The sequence below is a fragment of the Branchiostoma belcheri genome, unplaced genomic scaffold (assembly GCF_001625305.1).
Source record: "Branchiostoma belcheri isolate BF01 breed outbred unplaced genomic scaffold, Haploidv18h27 scaffold259, whole genome shotgun sequence".
In the NCBI taxonomy this organism is placed as follows: Eukaryota; Metazoa; Chordata; class Leptocardii; order Amphioxiformes; family Branchiostomatidae; genus Branchiostoma; species Branchiostoma belcheri.
The window spans coordinates 1-19553 of record NW_017803864.1 but is presented as its reverse complement, the minus strand read 5'-3'; the positions used below and the strand labels follow the sequence as shown (position 1 = coordinate 19553).

The following is a 19553-nucleotide window of genomic DNA, read 5'->3' as shown; positions in this document are numbered from 1 at the left end:
TAAGTTTTCACAAGTTTGCACTGCACTGGTGTCTTTTTACCTTTCATGATAGACAGTCGCATTGACAAATTTTGAAAATATACATACATAATACGCAAATATACGCAAAATCCATTTCATGATCACTTTTATTTGTATTTCTACACGATAATTTACTTACCATTATGGTTAATATTACGTTGGATGGCATTTCAGTACTAAGGACAACTTCGGATATTTATACGCCGGGAAAAAGTATAACGAGAAGAGTAACGTTAACATTTCCAAAGCAGATGCATATCAACTTTTACATGGTCTATCCTATTAGGATATGAGTAACTACTTAATAAACTAAGAAGCTGTTCTGTTTATTGTTACTCAAATACATTTGTACATACACTTGGCTTCTAGGAAGTGTGAGAATACTAGGCACCGAACAAGACTACTTTCTGAAAGGTATGAAAGAAACTTTTTTACATCAGGGCCCATCAGCCTTCCCTCTACAGCGACGGAGGCCGACATTGTCTACCCAGTGTTGACGCCACACTTCCATGAAGCCACGTGACAAGTCTCGCTGGGTCAATATATTGAAGGAGACCAGAGTGACTGGTCGAAAGCTCTAGATGAGAACACTCCTTGGTGTTAACACTAGTTGTTTTTTTTTTAACTTCAAAAATGCAACTACCAACAGATCACTCTTACAGTACACGTCAAATGATATCAATTTCACTTTAATCATAATTCACAAGGACATAAAACAAAACAGCAACGACAACGATTCGTCGATATTAAATATGCAGCAGATTCTAAAAGAAAACTCAAAAGATAATGATGCTAAGGCGTCCCTATTTCTAGACTATATTTAAGTAGAGAAGAATTGTTCTTGGTTTCTTATATTCATTGGTATACAGTCGTAAGTCATGGACATAAAAAGGCAGCGAACACTGCAAGTATCAAACACAAGAACAGAGAGAGCGGTGTGGGCTAAGATAAAGCACTTTGAGTGAAACTGGACGTGGGGTAGGGTGCAGTACCATTCAAGATCGTTATGCGTCTCTCCAGACCCGTTGTGATGGGGCTTGAATCTCTCAGGTAGTCCAAAAGCATTTCAGAGTCGAGATATCCTGTTACAAAAAAAAAGGACTGTCATTTTACCAGTTCGTATTGGACCATTGAAATATTATCAAATATGTAATTATAATACGTTGAGCACATGTTACAGAATACGGCTGCAAGTGCCTTTGCAATGTATTGAAACTCAATGACACTGTATTGTCCGCAGACAAGGGAGACGGGGGACGTTACAAACTTTTTGACGCCTGAACCAACAAGGAGCCTAACGTTAACAAGCCTAACGTCACGTTTTCGAAAGGATTGGTAAAAAAATACTGAAAAGAAGGCTGTGATCTAACCGATTTCTTCCCGATCTGACTCTTGCACATTGTCAGCGAGCATGCTGTAGCCGTCGCCACCGTGAGCCATGAAGGCGTTAATTAGTAGCAGCTTGTAGCGGCGTCCCCTCTCCACGGGCTCGTACAGCGATATGGATTTATTGGCTTTTAAAGATTTCGCCCGAAGGTCCCCTACAGTTCCAGAGCAAGCTGCTAGGGGGACCAAACCCACACCACTTATTCCTGACAGGAAAATCTATTTGTCACCAAAAATTCAAGACCATAGCATGTTCAGGACAAAAAATACAAAAACGGAAGTTCTGCTGCAGTACCAAGGTCATCCACCAGGATGCCCATATTTGACCTTGACGTTTGTCTTCCTCAGACTTACCAACATACCAAATATCATCATAATCCATAAAGGCGTTCTGAAGTTATGCTGACCACAAAGTTGCGGAAACACACACAGGCAGACAGACAGACAGACACACACACACACACAGACACACAGACATACATACATACATACATACAGACAGACACACCAAAAACAATACCTTCATTTTTCATGGAGGTAATAAAGTTTTCTATCCGCTATCAGAGTCTATCTATAATGTTCTGTTTCAATACGTTTCGTACAGATCTAATATACATCATTCGTTTTTCCTTGATACTTTGGCCTTTAACTTCAATTACAACTGTAGTCCCCTATCGTATCCAGAACCGTGGATATCTAGTTCTATGCCTAAGTGGATTAGGGTTAGGACCAGGCACAGTTCTGAACAGTATCCGGAGTGAAAGAAACTACCTCCCCGCGGCCGGACTCCCTTGGCTAATTTTACTCTCTTTTTTTACCGAATTCTACGATCCGTATTCCCGTCGAAAGGTCTGGTGGAGGCTAGACTATTACAGAGAAGCGAGGAGCAGTCAAATTTACTTCATTTACTAATAGTGCTATTGCTAACTTGATCATGTGTATGTATATACAAACTATATATTCCTTTGTTGTGACCTATATATGTACAATAAAAGTCTTTATTCTTTCATCAATCCCATATGTACATATATACACGTCAGGCGCTTGTCCTTGTTCACAGCTTATGAAGTGATTTTCACGGATAGCTTAAACAAACATCCGCAGATCTGGACTACTCTCCAAGCAGAGGTTTGGGTTTTGGTGTAATTTTAACCTGTTTTTAGACTTTTTATCGTTTTTTTTTTTTACACTGGAATTTTTCTTTCACCCAACCCAAGGCGTGTGGCCGAATGAATGCCTTTCGGACTGACCAGATGTGTGACAATCCACCACAGTAAAATGGATATCCCTAATGATAATTTGATGGTTCCCGGGGAGGAGCACTGTCACATTTCTTGAATAGGTTTGCCCCGCCCCGGGGTGAGTGCCGGCAGAAGTTGGGTTGGGGGAAAGAAAAATTCCAGTGCAAAAAAGAAAGCCCGATAAAAAAACCCAAAACCCAAACCTCTGCTTGGAGAGTAGATCTGGACACCCATCAGCGGGATGACTGGCCGGCATGATGGTGGCAGGTTCGCTAATTTCCGTCTCGTAAACGGTCGTCGCCCTTTGAAACGGTCGATGCCATATCACAGAGCGGCTAACTATAAGTATATCAGCACACCGTGATGTTTCGTGGCGTAGAGGTTAGGGTATAGGTCAGGGTTTTGGAGCTACACTTTTGGACCCGGGTTCGAATCCGAGCTTGTGCTTTTTTTTTCACTAATATCTACAATTCTACATGACCCTCCCTTAGCAATTATAATATTGTTTTTTTTATGGTATATTTGACTTTTTAGTCGTTTTTGGACGCTCGGATATGGCATAAGCCATTCAGCGAAATGGTATCGACCGTTTCAAATGGCATCGACCGTTTACGAGACGGAAAATAGCCTCGGGCTAGGCTTTACTGGAAAGTCTGATCACACAAACGTCATCCCGCAAACGGAGAACATCCTTTCATCTTGTCTCAGTAGCACGGTGTTCCCCAGCACATGCAGGTACACGTGATAGCTTAGCTGCCCGGTCCGTGCAGGTCTGTCTGGTGTGTCTGACACAAACCCGGAATCTCCACTCCCTCTCCTGACGTCATCACTTCTCATCGGCACAACCGCCATTCTATCATCAAATTGGTCAGAAAAGAAAGCAAATTAAGTGAGAATTTATAGTAAACCAATTCGTATTATTAAAAAAATAATCGTAATGTATTCATAGTACTCTTTGTTGTGCTCCTTGCACAAAATGTGTGATCATAACAGTTAAAGTTATGAATTTACATGTTTTCCATTGATATGACACATAATGCTTATCATTGAAATAAAACGAACTGTTCAACGGATCAAGGGGAATTTTTGCACTTTTTTCGACCTGCTCTCGTAAATAGCAATGGATCTCAACTATGAATGTACGACCATAGTAAACAGAATATCATAATTGTAACAGGCAACAAACAAGCTTCCCTTTGAAATAAAACATGATGCGATAGATGAGGTGTTAGCAGAGATACGATTAACGTTTTTGTGTTAAGCCGATCTAAGTAATCACCCATTTGTTTGTTGATTGGTTAGGCCAAAACAATTTAATTTGGTTCTCGGATTTCTTCTCGGATTTCTTCATTAAAAAATATGAAGCGACAGGGCGAAAAAAAGAAAGGATAGGAGCCACGAAGTCAATACAAAAGGCTGGGCTATTATTCAAACATCGAATGTTGAACTTTTTTAATCAAACCACTGCATTGATAGATGGAAAAACTGTAGGAACTAGGAAGAAAAGGACCTTCCTCAACAGTTGGGGGCAAAATATGAGAATTTTTCAGTCCTTTTTTTTTGCAAATCAGAAAAAAATTGAAGAGGCGAATCCGAGAACAAAGTAATTAAATCTAGCCTCTACCGGGCTTGGGAAGGCGGCTGGAAATAGTAGAAATCGGCCAAATAGAGCAAGGCCAGATTCGCATCGGCCAAATAGAGAGATAAGCATGGCAAGGGAGTTTGTCCGTTGAGAGAACATTTCGCCGCACCCCAAGCCTGTGCGGAGTCGCCATTTTTTGAAGTCCAATAAACTTGAGGTGCGGTGAAATGTTCTTTCAACGGACAAACTCCCTTGCCATGCTTATCTCTCTATTTGGCCGATTTCTACTCTTTCCAGCCGCCTCCCCAAGCCTGGTAGAGGCTAGATGAAATTGGTGTGCCTTGCTTGGGTGGTTTGCTCGTTTCGTAATCTAGCTTTGTCTCACCTTGGTCTTGGGATGGTGAATGTGTCTGCTGGGAGCGTGATGAGAGAGAAGTCGGTGTCCCTCTTCCCGTGACTGTGCAGGGAGAACGTCAGGTTATCCAGCAGCTCACAGAGTGAACTGTACGGCTGCAAATCATAATGATAATAATAAATAGTGATGAATTGATGCAGGGTTTACAATCAGATGATACAAATGGTAATAATACACATAATAATACACATGATACACAAAGTCATGATACATATCATTCCACATTTTTGTGAAACTGCCGCAAGGGTCTGTGCGGCTGCCATTCGGCGCCACAAGGTGACCTCAATACGGCTTTCCCCAACCGAAGTTAGGTACCCATTCACACCTGGGTGGAGTGAGGAAAGTCGTGTAAAGTGCCTTTCCAAAGGACACAACGTCGGGCGCATGTCCAGACATGTCGGGTACGACTCGGGATCGAACCCGGGTCTCCCGGAATGATCTATCACTACGCCACTCGACGCCACACAAATGGGTACATCAGTGACGGTGCAGCTGACTGAGAAATGTATACCTCAGATTATTCAGTCGTCTTTGGACTGCAGCTTAAAGGCAGACTAGAGAGCAGCCGCGGTTGTTCTAACGGATCCGTACGAAAACAAGGTTAAACTTGACGTACATGTTGCCAGTTGGAGAGGTAAGGGATGTGTACTCTCTCCAGCTCGCCAAAGTTCCGTCCTTCAACAAAACACTCGGGCGGAGATCGGGGGTGATCAGGGGCGAGTCGCACCAACACAGGAATGTCACACACCATACCTGACAGAACGGACATCAGTTATGCTACAAGTGACTTCAATAAGGTTAACTTTATGTAGATGGATAGAATAAACCAAATAGCCAAAAAAAAATCAGATTTAGTAATCCTAAGTAGAATAACAACGTAACTTACCCCCTTGCATTGTCGGTAGATGTCCTTCTAGACTAATGGCAACTTGGCGTCTTTTGCGTCTTTTACCTGCAAAACAAAAAGTTCAAAAATCTAGTTGTAAAAATGCGTTTCATTCCCAAAGAGGTTGGACAGGACACATGTACAGACGCACTTCAAACTCTGGGCCAGCTCGAAGGCCTGTATGAACGGACGGGACAGGACACAGAAGAACTCACATGAGACAGACTCCGGGACAGCTCGAAGGCCTGTATGAACGGACGGGACAGGACACAGAAGAACTTACATGAGACAGACTCCGGGACAGCTCGAAGGCCTGTATGAACGGACGGGACAGGACACAGAAGAACTTACATGAGACAGACTCCGGGACGGCTCGAAGGCCTGTATGAACGGACGGGACAGGACGAGAACCAGAACGTACCTGACGCGGAGACAGACTCCTGTACAGCTCGAAGGCCGGGATAATCGGACAGGACCCGGGACACCTCCTCATGGATGAAGGCTCGTCTGGCGTAGTTCATCTGTAAAATTAAAATAACAGTCAGAAATAGAAGCATGTACTTTTCGTTATGTACAGTTGCATACATCATAAACAAGACTGGCAATGAAAACATACATTGCAATGGCGACGGTGGTTGCTGTTAGGATTACTGTTTGCATGGCACTGCCATCATTTCATAATGACAGATACAGTGCACTCCTCCCCTGAATGTATAGTGAACGAGCCCCGGGGTCACAGAAAGTAGGGCCATCTGGGGCATGCAGACAGGTCTTCCCAAGGGTTTCCAGGAATGTGGGCATAGATGTGGGTCAGAGACATGCCTGTGGGGACATTCCTGTGGACAAAATGCCTGTATCGTTCTTAGAATTCTTGCACACAATACTGTACCATTAGGCTCCTCCCTGAGACGTCGCCAAAAATTGAACCGGTAAAAAATATTAACTTTCTTACGAGACAGAACATCTGAATTAATGCGGAAGTCGACCCCGGTGACGAACCGGGACGAGGGGGGATACAAACTATTAAAGCCACGTTTGGGATTGTGCTCATGACGCAAAAGCGCCACCTACATCGACTATATACATATAGCGGCGAGAAGCAGAACTCCAGTCAGAAGCTCTGAGGACGGTGTCTGACAGACATCGAAACGTCAGCAGGTAAGAGTGTATACCGATTGTGTAAACAGAAATCCCCAATATTCTATGTTTTACCAACCAACCAACCAACTAACCAACCAACCAACCAGACAGAAGTTATGTAAGAAAGGACTGTGTTTGGCTCTATGACAGGCTGATTGGAAACACAGTTTATTTATTCACTTTACGAGGTGTAGTTCCGTCGATCATTTCTGATAGTTGGAACGTCATCACCCTAAATGTGGCCAAACAAAATGGTATGATTTTATCGCTAATGACAAAGGTAACACAAACACATTCCCTTCGGCTCGTACAGCGTAGTGTATATAAGACAACCCCTACATGCTATACATAGGGATATATATTAAAGACTGTAAGGATATTAGAAACTCCTCCAACGATTGTATAAGTTGATACCTATCTCATACTAGCCACCCACTTTTGTATTAGATTAGCCTTATTAAAGTGTAGTTGACATGTACTTGCTTAAGTTAGTAGATGCCATACTTTGTACACTGTACAACTGTTGCGCAATAAAGTTATTATTATTATTATGAGATAGACCAAGGAGGTTAAATACGTTTTTAACGTTCTTGATTAGACATACCTTATTGAATGATGTTCCACCTTGTGACGGTGTTTCTGTTTGTGCCCAGCTGTAGTTGATATGATATCCCTGCCGTGTGTTGTTCCTTATATCCGTACTGTGTACAACTTCCGCACAGCGTCACCAGACTAGACCTACCTGTCTGACTCACACAGGCCGACTTTAGCCGCACACGTGTTGGGGTCCTAACGGTTAGTCAGAACCCAGGAAAACGCGCCAAGCCTTAAATGGAAGAGATGGACACTAGATATATACCGGAAACTGTCTATAGGGGGAACTTCCTTCTGATATTTAGAACCTTGATAAATACGTCGATGATAGATTACTTGTTTACCTGCTGTCTCATAAAGAAATCTTAGAGTAGCTGTATAAGTAGAGTCATTGAATACTTTATCAACTACATGTATATAGTGTAGCGTATTGTAGCATCTATATGTAGCATTGTAACATTCCTGGCAAGTAATTTAGTCAACACTCTGTTTATTAGTCATAGAACATGTTTTGTATAGGTACAACTGCTCACTGTACCCTTCATAAGTATAGTTAAGCGTAATGTAGAACGAACGTGTAGAGTTGAAATATTTTCTAGCCAGTAGTTCTTCATTACACTCTGTCAAACACAATAACCGTTGACCATATAATTATGTAGAATTATGATAGACTCATACCAACTAGTAACTTTACTGGTCAGGGTGACATGTCCAACACTGGGCTGGTCTCTTAAATAACAAGTGATACGAGGCACCCTTACCAGCTGAACAAATGTGAGAAAAAAAAACGTCTTTAGCGTACGATCTCCACCAAGTGTAGGGTCTACTGTGTAGGATGGTTGCATATTTGAACAGCTAAGGAAGTGTTAACCGAATAATTAGCAGTCCGGTCTACTGTCTATTGTAAACAGTCCCCTGTGTCCGACTACAGGACGTCCGTTTCACTTCCGCTTCAAAAGGAGGGACCACTTCCGGTGGGCAAGTCAGGTGTGCTCACCTGGTGGGCGGAAGTGACGTCACTTGTCAAAACATCAGCGACGTATCTTGTAGCCTGGCGGCACTTATTAGCAATAGAGTAGGACTGATTTAGCCTCTACCAGGCTTGGGGAGGCGGCCGGAAAGAGTAGATATCGGCCAAATAGAGAGATAAGCACCCCATTGATTGTGGGGTGCGGCGAAATGTCCTCTCAACGGACAAACTCCCTTGGCATGCTTTAATATCTCTCTATTTGGCCGATTTCTACTCCCCAAGCCTGGTAGAGGCTAGGGCTGATTTAACTTACTAAGAAATGACCAGAAAATCTTGTAATGTCCAAATGCTACAACAATACTTCATTTTGCTGTCTTCAATATAAATAACTTCAGTAAGGAAATCTGATATTTACATTTACTTGACACATTTTCGTGATACTTGAAGCATTTGTTCTGCTTGTATCAAGTTGTTTTAATGCTGCCGGTGTTCTATGCAGGAGGGTCCTACCATGCAGAAATGTCCCCCTGTCAATCTCCAGTAGTTTCCATGGTATTTTGAAACCTGACACCGGAAGTGGGCGTGGTGGTAAACCACGAAGGCCCATAGGGACAAAAGGTCAAACCGACATTAAAAACATGTAGATTAACGTTGAGACAAGGTTGAAACGAAAAAGCAAGCAAATATCATTGATGTAAAAATCTACTTAACAATTCTTTATTATTATCTTGAAGATTATTTGTCATTTAATACATAATAAAAACATAATAAGTTTAGAAAAGAAAATTACAAAGATAGGCAAATCTAAGGATTATAATGCAACTATCTGCCATGCCCCCCTAGCTACTAGCTATACTTTGAATATCTATTGTAGCAAATGATTGTTAAACAACGACGGCATAGTCTCCAATGGATTACAGTAACGTTTGACCAGAAATGTTAACTTGTCGGTAAAGTACGGCGGGGTAACAATTCTGCATAGTACCCCTATGCAGAAGTGTCCCCCGAGTCACGGAATAATGTCTATAATCATATATCGTAAGTTATAAATCTCTTTGATATAACGTCGGCATAGTCACGGATGGATCACAATATTTTTTGCCCAGAAAAGAGGACTTTTCGGCCAAGTTCGGTGGGGGACATTTCTGCATGGGGGACATTCTGCATGGTACCCCTATGCAGAAGTGTCCCCTACACGGAATATTGTCTATAATCATATATCTTAAGTCTTAAATTTTTTGATATAACGTAGGCATAGTCACCGATGGATCACAATAATTTTTTCCCAATACGTCCAATACCATGATCTCTGCAATATAACTTTGTTTATGTGGTAAACCATGCACTGGTAATGTTATACTGTTCAAGTTTACTTCATTGGCATGATATACCACGGTAGACGTTATTTTCCTTACTTCTCTGTTTTACAAGTCATAGATAGAATTGTTGACTGACTCAAAAATATTCTAGTATAATATAGAACGTTGTATCTCTTATTATAACCCTCTTCATGAGATGGTAGACTAACATAGGACGAGAATTGTTGACTGACTCAAACATATTCTAGTATAATACAGAACCTTGTATCTCATATTATAGCCCTTTTCATGAGATGGTAGACTAACTTAGGACGACGATAACGTCAGCATTTACTCCTACAATAGAAACTTGTTCTCGTTCACTATATGCGTAGAGTAATGTTACTAGAAGACATTATGTTACTTCATACGAAGAATAGAAAGAAGAAAGATGGATCACGCAACTAAGAGCGGAGAGTTTAGTCTAATACAACATATATGCAAAAAACACATATAAAATTATTTACAAAAGATATAACCAATGTTGGAAAACAATAATCTAATATACCATAATATACAAAAGACACCAAACAAACCAAAAAACAAACCAACCAACGGACCAACCGACCAACCAACCAACCAACCAACCAACCAACAAACCAGTCGGTGTGATAAACTTAACTTTATATTTCTCATTCTTTTACAAATGTACAAAAGATATAAATAATTTTGGAAAACAATACATCTAACATAACAATTATTATTATTACATACAAAAGACACAAATAAAATTATTAATAAAATATACGAAATGTTAGAAAACAATATAATCTAATATAACAATATACAAAAGACGTATAAAAGTATTTACAAAAGATATACACAATGTTGGAAAACAATACATCTAATATAACATAATATACAAAAGACACATATAAAATATTCACAAAAGATATACACAATGTGGAAAACAATAATATAAAATAATGTACAAAAAATATAAGATTATTTACAAAAGATATACACAATATTAGATAACAAAATACAATTAATATAACATAATATACAAATGACACATAAAATGACACACAAAAGATATACACAAGGTTGTTATATAACAATAATATAGTATAACATAGTATACAAAAGACATCCAACCAACCAACAAACCAAGTCAAAAAACCAACAAACAAACCAACAAACCACCCTACAAACCTAAAAACAAACCAAGCAACGGACCAACCAACCAACAAACAAACAAACAAGCCAAGCAACGGACCAACCAACCAACAACAAAACAACCACCCAACAAACCAAGAAACCAACAAACAACCAAACAACCAACAAACCAAGAAAACAACGAACGAACCAACCAACCAACCAACCAACCAGCAACCAACCAACAAACCAGTCGGCGTAATAAACTAAACTTTACATTTCTCATTCTTTTACAAATGTACACAAAATATGAATAATTTTGAAAAAAAAATCCACCTTATATAACAATTATTAATATTACATACAAAAGACACATAAAATTATTTAGAAAAGATATACACAAAGTTAGAAAACAAAATACATCTAATATAACATAATATACAAAGGACACATATAAAAATATTTACAAAAGATATACACAATGTTGGAAAAAATTAATCTAATAACATAATATACAAAAGACATCGAATAAACCACCAACCAACCAACAAGCCAAGTCAAGAAACCTGCCAACAAACAAACCAACAAACCAAAAAAAAACAAGCAACGGACCAACAAACAATCCAACCAACCAAGAAACCAACAAACAACAAACCAATCCACCAACCAAGCAAGAAACCAACCAACAACCAACCAACCAACCAACCAACCAACCAACCAACCAACCAACCAACCAACCAACCAACAAACAAACAAACAAACAAACAAACTAAGCCAAGAAACCAAGAAACAAACCAAGAAACTACCCAACAAAACAAAAAAACTAAGTAATGGACCAACAAACAAACCAACCAACAAACCAACCAAGAAACCAATTACAAAACAATCAACCAACAAACAAACAAACCAAGAAACCAACAACCAACAAACAAACCAACCAACCAACCAACCAAAAAAAAGCCAAGAAACCAACAAACAAACCAAAAAACCACCCAACAAATCAGAAAACAAACCAGTAACGGACCAACCAACAAAAAAAACAACCAAGAACGCAACCAACAACAAACCAACCACCAAACCAACCAACCAACCAACCAACAAACCACCTAACAAACCAAAAAACAAACCAAGAAATGGACGAACCAACCTGCAAACAAACAAATAAAACAACAAACCAACAAATAAAGCAACCAACAAACAAACAAACCAGTCGGTGTGATAAACTAAACTGTACATTTCTTATTCTTTTACAAATGTACACAAGATATAAATGATTTTGAAAAAAAAATCTAATATAACAATTATTATTATTACATACAAAAGACACATATAAAAGTATTTACAAAACATATACACAATGTTGGAAAACAATACATCTAATATAACATAATATACAAAAGACACCTATAAAATCATTTACAAAAGATATAAACAATGTTAGAAGGAAAAACATCTAATATAAAATAATATACAAAAAATTATTTACAAAAGATATACACAAAGATAGAAAACAAAATACAGCTAAATTAAATATATATAACATAATATACAAAAGAAACATATAAAATAATTTACAAAAGATATACACAATGTTGAAAAACAATAATCTAATATAACATAATATGCAAAAGACATCCAACAAACCAACCAACAACAAACAAACCAAGCCAAGAAACCAACAAACCAAAAAACAAACCAAGCAACGGACCAACCAACCAACCAACCAACCAACCAACCAACCAACCAACCAACCAACTAAGAAAAAACCAACCACCCAACAAACCAACAAACCAACGAGGAAACAACCAACAACCAACCAACCAACCAAGCAACAACCGACCACAAAAACAACAAACAGCAAACCAACCAACAAACCAACATACCAACAAATCAAGAAACCAACAAACCAAAAACCAACCAACAAGAAACCAAACAACCAAGAAGCCAACAAACAACAAACCAACCAGCCAACAACCCAGGAAACCAACCAACAACCAACAAACAAACAAACAAACAAACAAACGAACAAACCAACAAACCAACCAACGAACCAGGAACCAAACCAACAACCAACCAACAAACAAACAAGCAAACAAACAAAAAAACCAACCAACGAGCAAACAAACCATTCAACCAACAAACCAACCAACGATCCAACAAACAGCCAACAAACAAACCAGTCGGTTTGATAAACTAAACTTTATATTTCTCATTCTTTTACAAATGGACAAAAGATATAAATAATTTTGAAAAAATACATCTTATATAACAATTATTAATATTACATACAAAAGTACACATAAAATCATTTACAAATTAAAGATATACATCTGAAAACAATACATCTAATATGACATCATATACAAAAGACACATATAAAATTATTTCCAAAAGATATACACAAATTTAGAAAACAAAATACATCTAAATAACATAATATACAAAAGACACATATAAATTTATTTACAAAAGATATACACAATGTAAGAAAAAATACATCTAATATAAAATAATATACAAAAGAGACATTAGAAATTATTTGCAAAAGAGTTACAAAAAGATAGAAAACAAAATACAGCTAATATAACATAATATACAAAAGACACATAAAAATTATTTACAAAAGATGTACACAAAGATAGAAAACAAAATACAGCTAATTCAACATGATATACAAAAGAAACATATAAAATAATTTACAAAAGATACACACAATGTTGGAAAACAATAATCTAATATAACATAATATACAAATGACATCCAACAAACCAACCAACAACAAACAAACCAATTAACAAACCTAGCCAAGAAACAAACACACAAACAACCAACAAACCAAAAAACAAACAAACCAACCAACAACAAACCAACAAACCGACAAACAGCAAACCAAAAACCAACCAACAAAGAATCCACCCAAAAAAACAAACAGGGCAACAATCCAACCAACCAAGAAACCAAAAAACAACAAACCAACAAACCAACCAGCAAACCAAGAAACCAACCAACAACAAACCAACCAGCCAACAACCCAAGAAACCAACCAATCAACAACCAACCAACCAGCCAACCAACCAACCAAAAAAACCAACCAGCCAACAACTTAAGAAACCAACCAACAACCAACCCACCAACCTACCAACCAACAAACCAACCAGCCAACAACCCAAGAAACCAACCAATCAACCAACCAACCAACCAACCAACCTACCAACCAACAACAAACCAACCAACCAACCAACAAACAAACAAACAAACAAACAAACAAACAAACAAACAAACCAAGCCAACAAACCAACAAACCAACATACAAACAAACCACGCAACTAACCAAAAAAACAATCCAAGCAACGGACCAACCAATAAACCAACCACCAATTTAACAAATAAGAAACCAACAAACCAACAAACCAAACAACAACCAACCAACCAACAAACCAGTCGGTGTGATAAACTAAACTTACATTTCTCATTCTTTTACAAATGTACACAAGATATAGATAATTTTGAAAGAAATACATCTTATATAACAATTATGAATATTACATACAAAAGACATATGCATTATATACAATGTTGAAAAAGAATACATCTAATATAACATAATATACAAAAGACACATAAAATTATTTACAAAAGATATACACAAAGTTAGAAAACAAAATACATCTAATAATACATAATATACAAAAGACACATATAAAATTATTTACAAAAGATATAAACAATGTTGGAAAACAATACATCTAATATAATATAACATACAAAATACACATGTAAAATTATTTATAAAAGAAATACACAATATTAGAGAACAAAATACATCTAATATAACACAATATACAAAAGACAAAAAATTATTTAAAAAAGATGTACACAATGTTGGAAAATAATACATCTAATATAATATAACATGCAAAATACTCATGTATAATTATTTACAAAAGAAATAAACAATTTTGGAAAAAATAATCCAATAACATAATATCCAAAAGACAGCCAATAAACCAACCAACAACAAACCAAGAAAACACCCAACAAACCAAAAAACAAACCAAGCAACGGACCAACCATAAAAACAACCAATCAACAAACAAACAAATAATCCAACCAAGAAACCATCCAACAACAAACCAGCTAACCAACAAGCCAAAAAACCTACAAACCAACCAACCAAGCCAAACCACCACACAAACCACCCATTAAACTAAAAAACAAACCAAGGAATGGACCAACAAACAAACAAACCAGCCAACAACCCAAGAAACCAAGCAACAACCAACCAACCAACCAACAAACAAACAAACCAACAAACAAGCAAACCAGCCAACAACCCAAGAAACCAACCAACAACCAACCAACCAACCAACCAACCTACAAACAAGCTAAAAATCCAAGGCAACAAACCACCCAACAAACAAACAAACATACAAACCAACGAACCAACAAACCAAAAAACAATCCAAGCAACGGACCAACCAACAAACTAACTAACCAATAAACAAACCAACTAACAAACAAACAACCAACAAATAAACAAGTCGGTGCGATAAACTAAACTTAACATTTGTCATTCTTTTACAAATGTACACAAGATATAAATAATTTTGCAAAAATACATCTTATATAACAGTTATTAATATTACATACAAAAGACACCTAAAATTATTTACAAAAGATATACACAATGTGGGAAAACAAAATACATCTAATATAACATAATATACAAAAGACACATATAAAATTATTTACAAAAGATATACACAAAGATAGAAAACAAAATACATCTAATATAACATAATATACAAAACAAACATAAAATTATTTACAAAAGATATACACAATGTTGCAAAACAATAATCTAATATAACATGATATACAAAAGACATCCAACAAACCAACAAACAACAAACCAAGCCAAGAAACCAACCAACCACCCAACAAACCAAACAATAAACCAAGCAACACACCAACCAACCAACCAACAAACCAAAAAACAAACCAAGCAAAGCACCAACCAACCACCCAACAAACCAAGAACAAACCAACAACCAACAAACCAAAAACAAACTAAGCAACGCACCAACCAACCACTCAACCAACCAACAAACCAAGCAACGCACAAACCAACCAAAAAAACAAACCAAGCAACGCACCAACCAACCAACCAACAAACCAAAAAACAAACCAAGCAACGCACCAACGAACGAACCACCAAACCAAAAAAACAAACCAAGCAACGCACCAACCAATCACCTAACAAACCAAAAACAAACCAAGACAACGCACCAAAAACCAACCAACAACTCAAAAACAAACCAAGCAACGCACCAACCAACCACCCAACAAACCAAAAAACAAACCAAGCAACGCACCAACCAACCAACCAACCAAAAAACAAACCAGTCGGTTTGATAAACTAAACTTTACATTTCTCATTCTTATACAAATGTACACAAGATACAGATAATTTTGAAAAAAAATCTTATATAACAATTATTAATATTACATACAAAAGACAAATTAAATCATTTACAAATTAAATATATACATAATGTTGGAAAACAATACATCTAATATAACATAATATACAAAAGACACATATAAAATTATTTACAAAAGATATACACAAAGTTAAAAAAACAAAATACATCTAATATAACATAATATACAAAAGACACATATAAAACCATTTACAAAAGATATACACAATGTTGGAAAAAAATCTAATAATATAATATACAAAAGACATACATAAAATTATTTACAAAAGATATACACAATGGTGACAAACAATAATCTAATATAACATAATATACAAAAGACATCCAAGAAACCAACCAACAACAAACCAACCAACCAACAAGCAAACCAACCAACAAACAAACCAACCAACCAACAACAAACCAACCAACCAACAAGCAAACCAACCAACAAACAAAGGCAGGCAAGAAACCAACAAACAAACCAACAAACCACCCAGCAAACCAAAAAACAGGGCAACAAACCAACCAACCAACAAACCAACCAAGAAACCAAACAATAACAAACCAACAAACCAAAGAACAAACTAACAAACCAACCAACAACAAACCAACCAACAAACCACGAAAGCAACCAGCAACAAACCAACAGACCAATCAAGCAACCAAAAAACAAACCAAGCCAAGAAACCAACGAACAAACTAACCAACCAACAAACCAAGAAACGAACCAACCAACAAGCCAAGAAACCAACCAACCAACAACGAACCAACAATCCAACCAACAAACCAACCAACCAACAAATCAACAAAGAAACCAACAAACCAACCAACCAACAAACCAACCAACCAACAAACCAACAAACAAAACAAGCAACGGACTAACAAACTAACCAACCAACCAAGAAACCAACCAACAACCAACCAACCAACCAACAAACAAACAAATCAAGAACCAACCAACAAACCCAAAAACCAACCAACAAATCAAGAAACCAACAAACAAGCAAACCCAAAAACCAACAAACAAACCAAGGCAAGAAACCAATAAACAAACAACCCAACAAACCAAAAAGCAAACCAAGCAATGAACCAACAAACGACCCAACAAACAAACAAATAAACCAACCAAGAAACCAAAAAACAAACCAACCAGTCGATGTAATAAACTAAAATTTCTCATTCTTTCACAAATGTACACAACATATAAATAATTTTGAAAAAAATATATTTCATATAACAATTATTAATATTTCATACAAAAGACACGTAAAATAATTTACAAAAGATATACACAATGTTGGAAAACAATATATCTAATATAACATAATATACAAAAGACACATATAAAATTATTTACAAAATATATACACAATGTTGGAAAACAATAATCTAATATAATAAATTATACAAAAGACACATATAAAAATATTTACAATAGATATACACAAAGTTAGAAATCAAAATACATCTAATACAACATAATAAACCAACATACAGATATAAAACTATTTACAAAAGATATACACAATGTTGGAAAACAATAATCTAATATAACATAATATACAAAAGACATCCAACAAACCAACCAACAACAAACCAAAAAACAAACCAAGCAACGCACCAACCAACCACCCAACAAACCAAGAAGAAACCAACTACAAACAAACCAAAAACCAAACCAAGCAACGCACCAACCAACCAACAAACCAAAAAGTAAACCAAGCAACGCACCAACCAACCAACCAACAAGCCAAGAACAAAGCAACCAACAAACAAAAAAACAAACCAAGCAACGCACCAACCAACCACCCAACAAACCAAGCAACGCAACAACCAACCAACCAACCAACCAAAAAACAAACCAAGCAACGCACCAACCAACCACCCAACAAACCAAAAAACAAACCAAGCAACGCACCAACCAACCACCCAACAAACCAAAAAACAAACCAAGCAACGCACCAACCAACCACCCAAGAAACCAAGCAACGAACCAATCAACCAACAAACAAACCAAAAAACAAACCAAGCAACGCACCAACCAACAAACCAACAAACCAAAAAAACAAACCAAGCAACGCACCAACCAACCAACCAACAAACCAAAAAACAAACCAAGCAACGCACCAACAAATCAAACAACCAAGAACAAACCAAGCAACACACCAACCAACCAAACAACAAACCAAAAAAACAAACCAAGGAACGCACTAACCAATCAAACAACCAACCCTGAACAAACCAACCACCCAACAAACCAGTAAACCAAGAAACCAACTAAGAAACGAACCAACAACCAACCAACCGACAACCCAACCACAAACCAACAACCAGCAAACCAGCCGACCAACAAACAAACCAACATACCAACAAACCAAGAAACCAACAAACAAAAACCAACCAACCAACAAACCAAAAACCAACCAACAAGAAACCAAACAACCAAAAAACCAAGAAGCCAATCAACAACAAACCAACCAGCCAACAAACTAGGAAACAAACCAACAACAAACCAACCAACCAACAAACAAAGAAACCAACAAACAACCAACAAACCAGTCGGTTTGATAAACTAAACTTTACATTTCTCATTCTTTCACAAATGTACACAAGATATAGATAGTTTTGAAAAAAAATCTTATATAACAATTATTAATATTACATACAAAAGACATAAAATAGTTTACAAATTAAAGATATACATAATGTTGGAAAACAATACATCTACTATAACATTATTTACAAAAGATATACACAAAGTTAAAAAACAAAATACATATCATATAACATAATATATAAAAGACACATATAAAACAATTTACAAAAGATATACACAATGTTGGAAAAAAATCTAATAACATAATATACAAAAGACATATGTAAAATTATTTACAAAAGATATACACAATGTTGAAAACAATAATCTAATTTAACATAATATGCAACCAACCAACCAACCAACAAGCTAAGAAACCAAGAAACCAAGCAACGGACCAACATACAAAAACCAACCAACCAACAAACAAACCAAGAAACCAACCAACTTCAAACCAACCAGACGAACAACCCAAGAAACAAACCAACAACAAACCAACCAACCAACAAACTTTCCAGTCAACAACCCAAGAAACCAACCAACAACCAACCAACTAACCAACCAATTAACAAACCAACAACCAACCAACCAACCAAACAACAAACAAACCAACAAACCAAGAAACCAACAAACAAAAACCATAATATACATAATATACATAATATACAAAAGACACATATAAAATTATCTACAAAAGATATACACAAAGTTAGAAAACAAAATACATCTAATATTACATAATATACAAAAGACACATATAAAATTATTTACAAAAGATAT

The 19553-nt window shown here is 36.7% G+C and overlaps 2 protein-coding genes across 2 annotated transcripts; one reads left to right on the top strand and one right to left on the bottom strand.

The window, feature by feature from the left end:
* Positions 1–3297: 3297 nt before the first annotated feature.
* Positions 3298–7477, bottom strand: LOC109471773 (ubiquitin-conjugating enzyme E2 variant 3-like). The gene is made up of 6 exons (XM_019771131.1): positions 7276–7477; positions 5953–6052; positions 5532–5597; positions 5262–5398; positions 4616–4740; positions 3298–3501 (listed from the first exon to the last, which is right to left on the bottom strand). Exons 2-6 carry the CDS (start codon positions 6050–6052, stop codon positions 3306–3308), a joined length of 624 nt encoding a protein of 207 aa, XP_019626690.1. The 5' UTR covers positions 7276–7477; the 3' UTR covers positions 3298–3305.
* On the top strand, positions 6943–18286 carry LOC109471759 (extensin-like; the record flags this gene model as incomplete). The annotated part of the gene is made up of 5 exons (XM_019771115.1): positions 6943–6951; positions 11363–11440; positions 12384–12444; positions 13670–13912; positions 18138–18286. Coding segments are annotated over exons 1-5 (540 nt in total), but the record flags the coding sequence as incomplete, so codon positions are not given.
* Positions 18287–19553: the final 1267 nt, after the last annotated feature.

Coding starts and splice junctions, on each gene's coding strand:
- LOC109471773 (XM_019771131.1), bottom strand. CDS start 6,052: ATGAACTACGCCAGACGAGCCTTCATCCATGAGGAGGTGTCCCGGGTC. Junction 5,399..5,531: donor TCTACCGACAATGCAAGGGG/GTAAGTTACGTT, acceptor CCGTTCTGTCAG/GTATGGTGTGTGACATTCCT. Junction 4,741..5,261: donor ACCTCTCCAACTGGCAACAT/GTACGTCAAGTT, acceptor TATGATTTGCAG/CCGTACAGTTCACTCTGTGA.